The following is a 16,961-nucleotide window of genomic DNA, read 5'->3' as shown; positions in this document are numbered from 1 at the left end:
ACTATTTGAAATATAAATGCAACAAAATGTTATTTTAAAGGAGAATCTTTACCACTCCAACACAGATTTATTTTTTAATATAAGAATGTAATCATAAATAGTTTAATCAAAAAAAAATGTCACCAAGCAAAAATAAAATAAAAATTAAGCAAAGAGATATGAAATTGGATTTCTAACGGGTCATTCCATAGGTTTGTGGAATGATAAGTCAAGGGTTCATTTTTATATTAGACATTTTCCTGCCAAATTTAACATCCTTGTAAATTGATTGAACCAGTCTCATAATAGCAGAATTTTTAACATAGTTTCTCTTAATATAAAACAAGTTTTGCCACATCTGAGTTTGTAATAAAAATGTTGTATAGCCGTGTCAAGCTTTTGATAAATCACTAGTCTGGGGATTTCTGTAAGAGATGTTTTTTTTTTTTATTACTTAAATCAAAGTAAAATTCACTGCATCAATATATAAATAATAAGAAGCTGAAAACGTTAATGTTAGGCCATAGATGTGGCAAATTGGACATCTTATTTCATAGTGGACTTTTCCTGTGCTTTCACATAAAGGATTTTAAAGAAATAATGGAACAAAGGGCTTCCGAAGGATTATTCTTTAATATCTTTAAAAGATCTCCACAATTTTTATTCAACACAAAATGTCGACGTTATCAAAAAAAAGTGGTGAAAAACTGGATTTTTAGGTCCAAATTCATAACCTTGAATGTGACATACTGCACCTCAATCTCTTAAGTTAGCATCTGCATTTTCAAACATTCTGGTTTTTTTTTTACTTTTTAATTGGGCTGCTTTACACAAAGCTTTTCCCAGAGGTGTGTAGAAGATGCTTGGAAACAGTTTTCTGCGAACTGAGTGGAGAAACACTGCTGTACATGACACAAACTCCTACTGCATCTGCCGTGTGTTCGAGTGCACAATGCCTCTTTGTGTGCGGAGTTGGAGGCTGTCCCTTAAAGATGCTCAAAGGGAGACAGAGACACCGAGAACTGTCTCCATATCACCTTTAACTACCAGAGCCTCTGTGATTTCAATCCCAGCCACTTTTCTCATCGCGTTCAAGACCCTTCTTTATGCTTCACCCACCTCTGCCCTCTACGCCTCTTCCCTGTGCAGATAAACTCCGCTTTTCATTCTAAGCATGCTGCTTCTCATGCATTCTTCTTCTCCACATAGGTGTATGAATAAGTGGAGTCCATGGTCTTTACTTGAGTGAGTGCAAGCCTTCAAACTGAAGTGTAGCATGTGGGCAGGAATTCATGGGGAGCACTGGTTGGTGCACTGCACACTGATGGCTAATGAAGTTCCCCCTGCACCTCATAGCCCTATTAAACCGCTGCCCCCTACCTCTACCCACTTCACCCCCCACCTCTTGTCTTTTTTTTTTCCTCCCTGAGGGAGAGTTGGCAGGGAATGAGCCGGCTGCTATGGCAACAATAAGGAATCCTCCCTCTCCCACAGGTCTCCTTAGCAACTGGTAGCTTGGCATTGCAGTAGTGAATGTGCCCGGTGTGCCAGGCTTTGTGCAGCATTTGCATATGTAAGCAATGTATGGGTTTTAAAGGGACAACACATTTCTGCATGGGGGATGTGTGCATTTGTCCAAAAATGTGGGGAGTGAATGCAGTTTATATCGATGAAGTGTGTGCAGATTAGGATGTATGAAGACCATATTTAGTATTTGCCCCCAATATTGTCAGCCCTAAAGTTTCTCCAAACTTTGTGCTTTACTTGACAGAGAACAAGCCTGTTTGTCTTTTCTCTGTCTCGCTGTTTATTTCCATGCCCTCCGCAGATTTGTCCCTGTGGTCCTTATTTGTGTAATTTTTCCTTCGTAATTGTGGTCATTCTTCTCTATACTGAGAAATTGAAGCAATCAAAGGGACAATCTGATGAATTTTGCATGCCATGTGCATGGCTGCCTATGAGTTTTCTGCTCTGCTAAAATTAAATTAAACGCTGAGAATGATTTTTTATTAAAGTGTGATCGGAGGTGTGCACTGACCTTTAGAATGTAGGAAATGAGATTCTCATTGTTATGAATGAGATTATGTTGAGCCTTAGTGTGAGGAAAAAAAATGGTTCTGCATCGATTGTATTGTTAGCTGACAATTTCTTTCTATATAGCAGAGGAAGCTCTCACTATAATCAAATCCACACTTTGGCTGTTGGCTATTAAATGGACTGATAAACAAATATTGACACACATGTACCCATAAATTCAGATTGACTTGCATGCACGCATATCTTGCAGATCTTGTAAAAAGAGCCATAAAAGCCTCTCCAGAAACGTGTTGGGCTTTAACAAAAGGATGGCAAGCCCAGTGGAAAATGTTAGTTTGCTCCCTAGACGAAGTGTGAAGTAGGAACAGGCGGCCGGCCCCACAGGTGGCCCGGGCCAAACACCTGTTGTGTGAATCCTCTACGGGAGGCTGTGAGGTCTGCCTACTCTGCAGGTCCCGGTGGAAAAACCACACCCATGCTGCACTGTGGCACGTGCTAACTCATGTGCCCACACCAACACTGAGGCTCTCCCGTCTTTTGCGTAGGAGGAAGACGTGATGCCCATTTCGTGTCCCCTTTGTGGTCAACGGAAACTCTTGGCTGTCCCTGGCATCACGGATTTTCCGATCCCCTGTCAGGGTCTCAGATGCTCTTCTAATCTGTCAGCATCTATTTTTACTGACAAAAGCTGCAGCAGCCCTTTTCTATCCCACACTATCCCCTTCGATGCCAACCCTTCCCTTGGCGCCAGGGTGGGCACAGCTGATGAGTTGCCAGCCATTGGCTGCAATTAGTGCACAGTCAGGCTGGAATCCCCCACCAACTTCATTACGCCCCTCTCCACAGCCACTTCCTGATCTGAGGCTACCAGACACACTAGTACACACTTGCTTTCCATTTTAAGCCTTTTTCTAAATGGCACTCCTGCAGTGTTGTGGAATAATAGAGTTGGATTTAGAGCACCTTTCTCAGTGCTCCAATCACTCCGCTGTGCAAACTCAGTCCACTGTAGCACAACTGCAGCCACAAGACCCTACCTTTGAATTTTACCTGCCAAAATTTGATCCTGAATTTATGTGAAAATTAGTTTTGAAAAAAATGCCTATTTGAAAACCCCCAGACATCAAATCTTACTTGAAAAAAGTATTTTAAACTTGGAGCCTTCCTGTAGAGCACGCTTTTTCTAATACAAGAAACACAACTGTGAAAGTTTGAAACACAGAACTCCAGGTTTGCCTCCTTCTCAATAAGGGCTGCTTTGTGCCTTGCATGCCAGTGCATTCGTGACCACTGCTGTGGAGGCGATGATGGCATGTGGCAGAGAAGTAACTGTTTCTCACCTCCTAATAAAAGAGACTCCTTTTTAATCTTTTTTCAATTTGATTGCATTCCAAAACAGCCCTCTCTGCCCATCTGTCTCTCTTAAAGAAGCCTCCTAAAGGGATTTTAATCAACTGGCTCTGGGCTTCTCAGGCAAACTACATCTCTCTCTTTCTTGCTCTCACACGCATAGAGGCACAATTTCCAATTTTCCTTGTACTCGTTGTCAGACTCTCTCTTGCGTTGTCTTTTCCCTCTGATACACTATAGCATCAGAGCGTCATCATGCTGTATCTATGCTTCCATCAGGCCCCTCCGCCATGCTTCAAGTCTCCCCTCAGACAAATAAAATTCCTCCAACTCTGTCCCTATTAATCCACATGACTCTAAATTCTTTATTTCCCTTCAAAGGGACAACACAAGCTGTAACATCAATCACAGGGAGTGAATATTTAGCTGGCGCTAATTTCCTCCAATAGCCTGGAGACAGGCTTAGCTGACAAAACTCATTCCTGCGCTGAACAAAACTGCCTGTGTTGAAACCTCCCCTCCCCCTGATCCCTCCTGCCTTCTTCACAGGCAAAAACAGCATCACAATAAACACAGTTAGTGCTTCTGTTACTCCCCGTTGATTTGGGCTTATCAAATGAATGTGCACCATGGAGGGATACCCTTTGACAATACATAATGGATCCATTCTGCATGAAATGGTTTGGTAATACCAGTCGAGTGTGGCAAACGGCTTTACCCGGTGCCACTACAAGAACAGCTGCTGTGTTCTTAGCTGGGCGAGTGCACCACACTGCTTTACCCTTGAGGTAGTTTGAATCGGGTGAGTGGTTTCTTTTTCCCGGTTCTCAGACCCTATTCACCAGCCTTGGTTTCTCACTAAGTTCTGTTTGAATGAGAACACATTTGCCACAAGTTGGGTCTTACAGACCATTTGACCTGTTTCCTCGCCCCTCTGTGTGTGAGCGGGAAAACCCTAAGTGGATTCTGACGGGGGGGCCTATGAAGAAAAAAAAAGGCGAGGGAGTGAGTAAGGGGCATTTCAGGGCACTCTTTTGTCTAGTTTGGAGGGGCCCCTTGTGGTACCTCTTATTCCCACCCTTTTCATCCTGTACCCACCAGCATTACTAAAACTCACCAGTCAGTCATCGTATCTCGCTAGTTGCCGGTTGAGGTACAGCCAACCCTGCCCCCATCTAATAACAGCCTTCTTTATGTTTCAGTCTCTTTTGGGAGGGGTGAATGAAGGGGTGTGTTGGGCATTAGGCCAAGGCGGGCAAGTGGGCATGGTCTCTTTGCACATAAACCTTTGGCGGTTACACATTGTTGTGAGAACTGAGGACATGGTTTATAGAGCGGCCCTACTCACCTTTTTCTTTTAATGTTGGTGGATTGTGTAGCTCAGTCAGACCTTGATGTGTACAAAGCCCCAAAACAAATAGTCTTTAAACTTCATTGATTCATAGCTTTGATGAAGCCTCTTTGGTTCCTGAAGTAAACAGAGTTTGCATCTATGGAAGGAGAACAGTACAGCCGTTGACTAGTGTTCTGAGATATACAAGAGCTAAATGAATGGCTCTAAAATAACCTATTAGGGTGAATACTAGAATCCCGTTTCAGCTCCTCAACAAGTATTTGTCATCTGGCTGATTGAATTCATGCATTTATGTGTTTCCTTGGATTTAATACAATTCTCCTTTAGTAAGTTTATAACCCCCCACCCTCGCCACTACCCACAGTTAATTCCACCTGTATGTTGTGGAAAAAGTGTCTGCATGTCAGATTTGTTTTTTAAAAAGCTTAAGCTTTTAATCTGAGGACAAAGAATCCCATCCTGTGCTGTGGTGTCTATTGTCTAAATATCTAAATCAGATATCAGGATTTTAAGGACTTAATTGGAGCTGAACCCAAGCTGATTCTGCTACATCCTTGAAAGCCTTGTTCACGCTAATTGGCTTTGACTGGTCTGTAAGCTAGTAACCTTACATTTTCCACAACTTTGTAGGTCCTCTCTAACCTTAATCACATCCTACATAGCATTTTACAGCATTTCACTTTTAAAGCACTTCTTATGTAAATACACCTTAATTACAAAAGCAACATCTCGTCTGGATGCAGGCTTCATTTCGGTCACTTTGGTCATTCGTATTTTGCTTAAAAACCTTTCTACACGTGGTATCACTGGGCATCAAACCACTACTCTTCAGATTGAGAGATGAACAAATCACAAACTAAGCCATCACTGCCCCTTGACCTCTTTTGCTTTTTGATCAAAATTTCTTAGCTGCGATTGAAATCTGATGATGGTTGACCGCTCTGGTAACAGAGTTACAGCTCCACCTTTTGCTCTATTGGTTCTTTATGGAACCAAACTGGATCTTTCTGCATAGGCTGAGCTGAGGTTCCATTCATTATTTAGAGCCTTCTCTCCCAGCCCCATTGTATTAAAGGGGTATTATTTGAATAGGAAGTAGCTTCCCGGGCCCGAGCACATGATGTGTGTGTTCCTCTGTCATTGTATGTTTCAGTGGGCCTCATCCGTCTGCCTCTGCAAGCCAGGGGGCTGAAAGAGAATTTCCATTTTATGAATATTTAATACATAATAAAGTTTTCAATTTTATTCTGTTCAAGCCAAAGGGGCGAAATGTGGTAAAGCTAACTCTCAAGGACACAGCACAGAATAAAGGTAGTTTTTTTGAGATGTCAAAGTATGGTTAATGTCAACCCACTGCCTCATTATCTATTGTATTAAACACACTTTAAGAGTGCTTTAGCTCTTCAGCTTTGAAAGTTCCATATCGCATTTTTCCCCCCTTTACACAGTCTCCTGATGCTGCTTTGCTGTAGGATCATATCATATCGAAGCTGCTCGTTGTGTCTGTGGTGACCTGGCATAGCTCTGTGTGAGACACCCAGCTGGGAGTGCCCCTGAATCAACTTGGGATTAGCCCAGGATTGTCTGGGATTACTTGGGGATGGAGGGGGATTAGCACTGACTGCCTGTTTCGGGGGCGTTAGGGGCATGGGCAGGCCAAATTGCCCCTGACTCAGAGTACAGGAGGCTGACATAACCACACCCACGGTGGAACCACCTGTAACCTGAGCTATTCTTAGGTTGTAAAGCACACACACACAAACAGAATGCACACAAACAGAATGACAAAAACATGTGCTGAAAATTGCATGTCAGAACGCAAGCAGCCAGCGATGATGATGGTGGAGATGATGCCATGTCTGGCTACCATCTGAAATCTCTCAAATCTCTCTAGCAGGTGGATTCATCAGATAAAGAGGGTTTGGGATGATGACAAATCCCTCCAAGTTCAGTGGGACTGCTCTTCCCTCATAGATGGGGATAAATCGAGATTTGAATCCAACAGGTCACACAGAGTGGCAGTGCAAAGTGGTTCATCTCTCTGAAAGATGTCCCATTTACAACCGACACTGGTGGAACACCGTGAAAGCTTACATATGTTTTAATTCAGTCATGCACAGGATTTTGTGGCGGGATGATTTGGAGTGGTGTGATTGGTGGATGATCCCGCCACAGTGAGACAGGGAGTTGGCGCGGCATGTAGAGAAGTCGTCAGAAGCAGGGAGTGGGCATCCCCTGCGGACCTGCACTGCCAAGATGAAAGGGTGCTTAGTGTTGGAGCGGCAGCATCAAACAGCCACCTCCTCTTGCATCCTTTCCCCCATCCCCCACTCTCCCTCCATTTCTCTCTCTGACTCTTGACTCTCACCACAATATGATATAGTTCTGCTGTTGCACGTTTACCCGGTTGCCATAGTTACCCAATGCCTGAGGTGTCACAGCAAGATAACCCAAGGAGGCATTCACAGATCACCTGAATTCAGCTCGCCTCCCATTTATGTGTTTTCCCTGCTGCAATTTGATTTATTTGTTTCCCTGCCATGCAGTTCTGTCTGAATACAAATAATCCACATATTACCACAACATAGGAGACGCTTTTGAGTTGATATTTTCCTGCGTTAGCATCAAATAACAGCATGCACAACAAAGAGCAGAAATGCAACAGCAACATTTAGCAACCCTTCAAGATGTAAATGATAATGACAGAAAGAATTCTTGATCTTATGAATTACTGAGCCATTGACTGAACCTTCAGGCATACAGGATAATAGGAATGTAATTGGTGGCACACTTTATAAGAGGAGGGGGAGAGATTGAGCGCAGAGGTGAAAAATGACTTCTGCTCAAAGAATTGTGTAAACCAAGAAAAGAGAATAAGTAGAAAAGTTGAAATATGTAGCTCTCAGTGACAAAAGAGGACGAGGATGTGATAAAGACAGTGCAAGGGAGGGGGATGGAGATAGGCTGTGAAGGTAGATGTCAGAGGGTGGGATACATCCATTAGCCTTCCTTGCTCCTGGCTCAGTGTTGCAATACAACCAACCCCCACCCCCATCATACAGGCTAAAATAGTGAAAGAGACAAGGCTGGAAATAAGCCAGACTGGCACCAACTTCAAACATACAGTACACTCAAGCTCAGCGGCTTACATCCGCCAGCTAAAGAGAGAAGCAGTGGTTAGATGGAAAAGAAAGTGGGAGGACTGACATGCAGAAAGGGAATCTCTCAAGAGTGATGTCTTAGGTCAATTCAGGTTGCATCAAGTTGACTGGATCTTGTTTTATGACAATTGAATGAGAGCTCAGTTTTGAGAGTGATTTGCACCAGCAGTTCCTACCAAGAACCTTGAAACTGACACCAAAAAATTCTGAAAGGTTTTCTGTTGCTTTCTTTAAAAGTAAATAATTGGTAGAGTTTTAGACATTAACTATGCCTATTTTTCAGAAATTCAGATTTAAAAAAGAAACACATATTTCTGTGTTGTTATCCATTTATTGTGATGTATCTCACATTTCTCTCTTTTATCTTTCTGCAGAACTCCATTCGGCACAACCTCTCCCTTCACACCCGTTTTATCCGGGTACAGAATGAAGGAACAGGAAAAAGTTCATGGTGGATGCTGAACCCGGATGGAGGGAAGATGGGCAAGGCCCCAAGGAGACGAGCAGTCTCTATGGATAACAGCACTAAATACCTAAAAAGCAAAGGTCGCATCAGAGGCAAAAGAGTAGGTCGCCCTGGGGTTGGTGCAGGAAATTCTGTTGTGGGGCTCCAAAGTTCCCCAGACCATGGCAGCCCATCACTGAAAAGCCTTTCAGGAGCTGGAGGCACATCTGGAACAGATGGAGAGTTTGATGCTTGGACAGACCTACATTCCAGGGCCAGCTCATCAGCTTCCACTCTAAGTGGGCGTTTGTCACCTATTCTTGCTGAAGGAGAACCAGAAGAACCAGAAGAGGGAGGCCTGTCCTGTTCTACCTCCCCTCATCTCTACCCCTCACCAACCAGTGCCCGGTCTCCATCCATGGCAGCAGGGAATCATTGTCCTCCTCTTGAGCAGCTGCCTCAGCTGGCTAATCTCACAGGTGCCATCAGTTTGGATGAGCCAATGATGGAAGATGGATATCATCATCATCGTTCACAGCAGCAACACCAGCAGCATTCAGCTGTTGGGAGGCATAAGCACCAAACCTCTGTGTACCACTACAACTCTGGATTGAAGGGGCAGGCCTCTTATGGTGCAGGATATGGTGTGACAGGCATGAGTATGCTTCATCATCATTCACCCATGCAGACCATTCAGGAGAACAAGCCAGCCAGTTTCTCTGGAACTATGCTAGCATACTCCAGCACAAATGCGTTGCAAAGTCTATTAACAGGTGGTTCAGCTGGGCAACAATACTGTTCCAAGGACATGATGATGGGACAGGAGAGGAAAGGGCATCCGATGATGGGTCAAGCAACAAATGGAACAGGATCCAACCATAATAGCCACAACCCTGTCCATCATAATGACCACAGCCACACTGGAGCTCACAGCCATAACAGAACTCACAGCCATACTCCTAATCATAACTGCAACAATGTAACCAGCCACAACTCACCTCACAGCCTCGCTCACAATAGTCACAGTCTCAGCCGGAGCCATAACCACACCCCACCCCAAGTGGCACCCCTGACCCCACGCGGAAACAGCAATCAGTTACAGACTTATAATCACAAATCCCCCTACCTGTACAGTCCCCCATCGCACGCCCACCTCCCTGCTTCGACTACTCTTCCACCGAACCCTGCAGGTATGCTTGGCATGCCCCAGGACTCCTGCCATGTGGCCACAACCCCACACCCTCGTCACAATCATTACCCAGACTCACAACACCAGGGCATGACTAACGGACTATACCACCATGCTCAGGGGATGGGAAACGGTAGTGTTGGTACAAACTACCACAGCTATCATCAACCTTACCACGAGAGACTACCAGCTGATCTGGACATTGACATGTTCCAAGGTAGCTTGGATTGTGATGTAGAGTCTGTACTCCTCCATGACATTATGGACTCTGGAGAAGAGATGGACTTTAATTTTGACTGCTCCCTCGCCCAGGGAGTTGGCATTGGCATGGGCATGGGAATGGGTGTGACTGTGGGCATGGGGATGGGAATGGGCAGTCTATCTGGTTCACAACAAGCCCATAGCAACCAGAGCTGGGTGCCTGGCTAAAGTCAAAGGTGACACATCAGACATCTTTTTAACTGACTACCCCACCCATCAAGCACTGTGTTCATGTGTAACATTCCTGACTTGACACAGAATACAGGACTAACAGTCCCTTGTCCTTTTGTTGTCTTTGCATTTGTATTTTATTTAAATCTCCCATTCATAGAGAGATATGGTTCATGTCAGATTAGGTTTTTTTCATATCAGTCGTACTGTGATGACAATCTCTCAGCTGTGCTTGCCCAACGTTGCTTCTCATCTGCCATGAGAACTGAACTTTGAATGCACTTTATTGTAAGTGGGTCACATCTCACGGTGCAATGCCTTCACAGAGCAGCTCAGGCAGAGCTTGGCATGTTTTGTAAGGTGGCTACAAAATTTGACAGAACCAGAAAAAAAAATCCATAAGCTTCATAAATTTAATTTCATACAGTTTTTCCAAATTTGTACAACCTATAATCTACAATTAACTCAATTTTATACATTTTAATTAACTAGAGTCCAGTTTAGCAGTTTACCAACTGACAAAAAAGTATCTATTTACATATTTATAGTTTAAAATTATTTATTTTTAGTTGCTCAATGATTTACAGCTTTCTGCACAAAGTCCTTGGTGCTTTGACTTTTCTTATAGGTGCAATTTTTTATTTACACCCCATTGATATTGGTCGGAGAATATAATCAGTCATTAAATGGATGCCATCATTAGTGGCTGGCATGCAATTTGGTGAATTAAAATGTTGTATCACTTTGTCTCACCTGGGCTTTGCATGGTGGTTTGTCGCTCTCTCCCCCTGTCCATAAGTGGAGACAAAGCGACCATTCTTCACACCAAGCCATCAATGTGACCTGATTGAAATTCAGCATCTTGCTTTTAATCTGCAAAGTGATGCGGCAGCAATGTGTCATCATTGAGAATCCAACACGCTGTCCTCTCTTCTATCACCCCTGCTTGTCCAGGCCACTGCTTGCCTCTCCAAACACATTGCGCCAAAAAGCAGTCAGACAAAATGGTGATTAATGCCAAGTCAATCTGCCTGCTGTCCTGCACTGCGAAGAGCCAATCTCACTGTTCGAAGCCTCCTCAGAAACGGAAAACAAAAGAAAGCTGGAGACAATGATAGTACAAAAGTCTGTTGTGTTAGTAAGATCATTTTTTTAGGTTTCCATGCTTCTTGAATATGTGTGTCTAAAACAGGAAGTAATATTGTAAATCATCTCCATTATCTGTGTTCTGTTTGCTATAACCTGAGCTTTAAGCACTTCAACAGCAGCAAAGGGGACATCTAACAGCAGGTTTGAGCAGCACGAGTCCACATCATCCAGAGGTTGTTTCACCACAAAGCCATCTGCATCCACATTTAGTGTATTTATTCTGTTGTCTTGTAGTTGATGTTGTGTTGTTGAAGTTACAAGGACCGATGAGGACATAACTGAAATATCCATAATGTAAGGATTGCATTCATTGGTGAAACGATGCTGGTATAGTGCAGTATGACCTTCCTGAGCTCCAATAGTGAGCACGTCTTTTATTTGTGCTCTGCCCAGTTGTTTCTGTGTTTGTGAGTGGGGGAGTCTGCTGCTTGATTTTCACTGGCCTTGAGATAAAATAAAAAAGAATAAAAGAAAAAAAAAAAAGAGGACCCCCCCCCCCAGTCTCTAGTTCCCTCAAGGAGACTCTCGGATCTATACTGCACAAAAAAAAAAAAACGTATTCGTATGAAGGCGGTTAAGGGTGGAGTGGGGGTTATTCTTGCAGCCAAAGGTCAAGCATGGCACAGACTATCAGACCCATCATTGAGGTAAATAATTTTATTTCAGGGGCTTTAGCCGCGCTGAGTCCTGTTAATTTCAGCGTGGAATATGTTGGGACTTTAAAAGCTACACAAAGCCACTGTCTTAAATTCTATGCTACAGACATTTAGCAATCCCCTGGAAAGAGAGCTATATATGATGTCTAATTTTCTCATATTTATTTATAAAAGAAACTGGTATTTGTCCTCCCTAAATGTGATAGTCGTTTGAGTCCACTCCAGTTCCTTCCTATTTTCTTTCTTCGCTTTCTAAGATGTCATTCTTCTTTTGCCTGTTTAACTTACTTTTCTTTTGTACAAAATCTATATATAAAAATGTACAATAGTTTTTAAAAATCTCAAAAGGAATATCAGTTTTGTTGTCTATTTCTTTTTTTTAAGAGAATGTATCTCATCATCTGGTGACTGTTAAATAAATCAGATTTAAAGAAAAAAAATTGTCTTTGCTACTTTTTATTAAGTACTTCCATAAACAATGTTTTTATATCAAGAAAAGCACAGCAAAGTGACCTTTTCCATACAAATCTTGTAAGTCTTAAGTGGATTTTCAGGAGCTATTTGCGTTTGTCGTGTAAGGTTTCCTTCAGCTGCTTGCGTACAAAGCTTGACACAATGAACAAGTGTAGTTTTTTTTCTTGTTAATTCATTTCTTTTGTTCGTTTTTAAGACATGTCTCTTTTCGCGCAGAGGTGACAACCTCAGCTTGCTGTCATATTTATTGGGTCACCGTGTCGCAGGAGAATGCGCGTCATGAGCAACATAGGAGAATAAAAGGGATAGTATCTGACGCACAAATAGGGAAGCATCGCCTGTTTTGGAGAATGCAAAAAAAAAGTAAACTTAAATATTTGCATTTTAAAAGAATTCTTGTTGGCGGGACAAAATGAGGCCACAGAGCCAGACACATTTGCCTAGATTGAAGTGATGTGTGTGTTTGTGCATGAAAGTGTGTAACCAGGCTTGTTATGGCACAAGAATCAGTATAGGTTGGCCACAGCTGTCCTGGTCCCATTGGAGGCGTTTTCACAGGAGTACTGTGCAGTACTGCACCGCCATACTGCCAGGCCCCAGGGGAGCCCTCGCCTCCTCTCTCTCTCTTTCACACACACATACACAAAGGCAGACACCATACCAAATGTTTGTGCGCGCACATTTGAAAATACCACAAATTCACACATTCACACAAAAAAGTGCACAGCCCAGTTATGAAACTACACAGGCGCACACACTCAAACAGATATTTCTCACTTAGATGTACAGTTTTAATTGACTCCTCTTTGCAAAACAGCTCTGTAGGGAAAAAGTGAGAAAAAGAGAGAAAGAGAACAACAAAGGTGTGGATGGCGAGGGCCAGGCAACTTATATTTACAGCTATACAAGTTATTTTTTCACTTATGTTAGGGCGTGCGATGTGCTCAGACATGGTTAAGTGACTTTATAAGATGCTTTATAATTTTGAAATGAGACCAAACTGAGTGTGATTGAGTGTAACTGAGACTGTGATCCTGGCATGAGGCCAGAGTCTAACTCTTCTCTGTCTATCTCCAGAGAGACATGGCGGTTGGGGCAGACAGGAAGGCAGTTTGGTCCAGGTGCGGTGCCTCGGGGAGGTTCTGCTCTTCTGTTCCTCATTATCAGACAGGCAGAGAGAAGCTGTGTTACAGTGTCATTATTCATCCACTCAAGCATCTGGGAGCGGGTTTTTCCTTACTCTGTGTCGTGATACAGTTGTAGAGACTGCCCTTGCAGCTAAAGGCTGACTGGGGACACTGTTAACTGCTTATAGACAGACCCACCCAGACAAGACTCCAGGGTGCAGGTGTCCTTGAGTGCTTATGAGGATTCAGCATTTCCTAGTTTCCAGCTGAGCTGCAACAATGCAGTTAAGTTCCCCCAAAATCAGAATTTTTATTTCTGAAAAAGCCAGAGCCCTAAACTTTATTATTTTTTCAATAAAAGTTATGAAGTTTGCCCAAGATGTTGCATTAAAAAAATTTGAATAGATTACACCTTTTTTAAGATCAATATGATACATTCAAAAGTGGCCTATCTAAAAACACTAAGTGAAAAAGGCAACATGAGGATGGAGACACACATTGAAGAAGACTATCTCTGTCTCTATCTCTGTAACCATATCTTGCTGTCCCAGAGGTTTTAGACAACTTTCCTAAAATGAACTTTTATTTTGTGAGACCTTAGAGTGGCCACCACAGGAACCAGAAATAGGACTAAAGCTTGCTTAGCTGTGTTAGACTGATTTCATATTGGATTTGAAAAAAGCTGTAAAATCAAGCTATTTTCTTGAGTAATAACACACACAATAGGAAACAATTTACAAAAAGTGTTAAATTTAACATAACAGAAGTAGAACAATTATAGGACTCATTTTTTGCCATTATTGTAGCCGTGTGCCTCAAGGTGGGGTTTCCATACCATTGTACTTCACAGATGAAATGTTTCTTTAAAGACCCTCGTTAATGAAAATTGTGTTTTTGGTGTTTTTAACACCAACACGAAAATAAATAAAATTAAGATTTAAACCGTTTGTCTTAGTATTTTTTAAAATAAATTGTGGTGAATCAGGAGCAAGCGAAAAAAAAAAAGCTGTTTGGAAAATCTACAATGTCTAACGAACTCTTGCTGCTCTGCAGAAACTATGTCCTAAAAAACTACAGGTTATTTGATTTATCAAAAAATGATAGCAGTGGGACTTTAAAGGAGATTGGTGGAAAGACTCCATCTCAAATGCTTTAAACTGCTTCTGCTTTGCAGCCTCTGTTTTCCTCCCTGAAAGAAGATCAACTGGTGGCTTTGGAAGGAACAGTCCTCATGGAATAACAGCCGTTCACAGCGAGAAAACAGGGGTGGAGCATCAGTGAAGAAAATTTAACATCAAGAAAATTATTTTGTTTTCTCAAGCATTGAAATACATTTTAACTTTGAATATATCAGTTACTAATGAAATGATTTACGTTTGAAAGGTTTTGTATACTGTGGTTGTTGGAATATTGTTTGGAAAAAAAAATCAGTTGATCTCACATGCTTCCTTGGAACCGATCCAAGGCGCAGGGTCAGTGATAGAGGAGGTTGTCAGAATGGCCTCTGAGAGTTATCTGCTGAAAGCATTGTTGAAAGCTGTGGGACTGCACCGCACCAGGACAATATTGTGCTATAACAGAGATGATGGACGGATGGAAACCTTTGTGTTTGCTCAATAAATTGCAGTTGTTCCTGAACGAAATTATAAAGCTTAAATAAAACCGGAGAAAAGGTAACTTGTGTCTCTAAAATAATCGATTCCAGCTGTCAAATAGATAATAAAAAAATTCTTTAACTAATAAACTTTATGAACGCTTGTTTCGGATGTCTTTACACTTCCTCACCCAAAACAGAACAAACATTTGTAAACAATAACTCAACCTCCCTGTCAGTCTTCAGTCTGGAGGTAGCTTGCGCAAACACTGATCTTGGATCGCATTACACTGGGCAGCCATGGTGCAATGGTAGGGTGGTCAACCTCTGATTGGAAGATTGCAGGTTCAGTTTCCGTCTTGCATGCCGATATTAACCCCACCTTGCCTCTGGTGGAAGGTTGGCGTCAGTGTTCCGCAGCAAAGCCGTCATTAGTGTGTGAATGTGTGTGTGTGAATGGGTGACTGTGAGCGCCTTGGGCCTTCGAAGAAGGTAGAAGAGCGCTATATAAGTATAAGCCATTTACCATTTGAATATAGTTTAAGACAACTGTTATAGATATAAGTGAAATCACAAATTTCAAATTTAGATTTCTTAAAAACAAACCCAGGATGAGAGACATAATCTGATTATTTAAGTGCTTCTCAACATGAATCCCTAAGTACAAACAGAAGAATCTATTGAATTAGAATATGCTGATGAAAAAAAAATCATTATCCACTTCATAACATTTCAGTGAATAAAAATAGTTACTTGGTGGCTTATAACAGAGCTAGCAGTTTGGATTTAATCCAGCTCTAATGCACATGAGGCTCTACAAGTAGAAGGTAGGAAAATGAGCAGAATAGAACAGTAAAATGGATTTGCAGCCTCAATAACTGAGAACCTTGGTTTAACAAAAGGCTCATGTTGGAAAATTGCAGGCATTTTTATTTTGAGTGTCCCTGAATAAGACCGTGAATCTCTACAGGCTACTTAGTCCTGAGCATGTCCTAAAGAACCCCTGCATTGCTAATCCACTGGTTTGAATGGTGAAGCACCTTTGTGTTTAAAAATAAAATATATTAAATTAAAGAAAAAAAACTGAAAGCAAATTTTGTCTAGATGTAATAGAAGTCATTACAACTGGATTGAACCAGCTAATCAATAGAACAAAGGTTTTTGTGCATACATATTTTTTTGTCATTCGTAAAATATGGATTTATTAAGATACAGAAAATCTCATTATTTTATTTTAATCTTGACATCACATATTAAGAAACTATAAAAAAATTACATTTGAACAAATAGTACAACTCTGCAGTATCATCCAATCTAAACATATAAGTAATTGGTAGTAATACAAATCACAAACAGAAATGTAATATATTTAAGCTCATATTATCTGTATAACTCTGAAACAAATTACAGCATTTTTCTTGTCTGTGTTTTGTCATTTGTTCCTAGTCGAATTTAATTTGTACTTAAATCATGCTTTTACAGTTAATTTTTATTGAGTGCCTTCTGTTTTTCCTTGTTAAGATGCTTATTAGCCTAATGTCTTTTCTTGTTCAGGTTCATAGTAATTTATCGTTGGTTTGTTAATGAGTAAATATTAAAGAATGATGGTATTGCTTTCTATCACCGTTAGATGTTTGTTCTTGTTTCTTTGTATGTTTGGGGACTGAAGCAAAATGTGTTCTCTTAGTATAAAATAGGTGTTGAACACTAATATTATGAAGAAAATCACAAGAAAGTTGTAAAATTAGCAAGACATTTTTACTTAAAAAGAAGTCTCGTAACATGATTTCAATTCATATAGGGGGAAATAAGATAAAAAGCTAACCGTTTGACATAATTAATTAAAATGGAACGTTATACAGTCCAATAATACTAGTACTAGTACTAAACAAATGCTTTTTATTTCTTGAGTTATTATTAACCTAATTTTATTTCAATTTGATTACAGTGTCAAAAAAACTTCAGAAGAAATTGTGAACAAATTGACAACACAGGTACAAGTTTGTTCATCGTG

General features: G+C 41.4%; 1 protein-coding gene across 3 annotated transcripts in view; it reads left to right on the top strand.

Annotated features, from left to right (window-relative positions):
- The window catches only part of LOC101169064 (forkhead box protein O6), a 30,258-nt gene extending 18,599 nt beyond the window's left edge, over positions 1 to 11,659 (top strand). For all 3 annotated transcript variants that reach the window (XM_023964250.1, XM_011485618.3, XM_004078283.4), the window contains one exon: positions 8,256 to 11,659. In XM_023964250.1, the coding sequence (XP_023820018.1) occupies positions 8,256 to 9,944 (1,689 nt within the window). In that variant the 3' untranslated portion in view covers positions 9,945 to 11,659. The remainder of the gene's footprint in view (positions 1 to 8,255) is intronic.
- The last annotated feature ends 5,302 nt before the right edge of the window (positions 11,660 to 16,961 follow it).

Source organism: Oryzias latipes, chromosome 16 (assembly GCF_002234675.1).
Source record: "Oryzias latipes chromosome 16, ASM223467v1".
NCBI classification, from domain to species: Eukaryota; Metazoa; Chordata; class Actinopteri; order Beloniformes; family Adrianichthyidae; genus Oryzias; species Oryzias latipes.
Note: the sequence above shows the minus strand (reverse complement) of the source record. Positions and strands in the feature narration are given on the sequence as shown.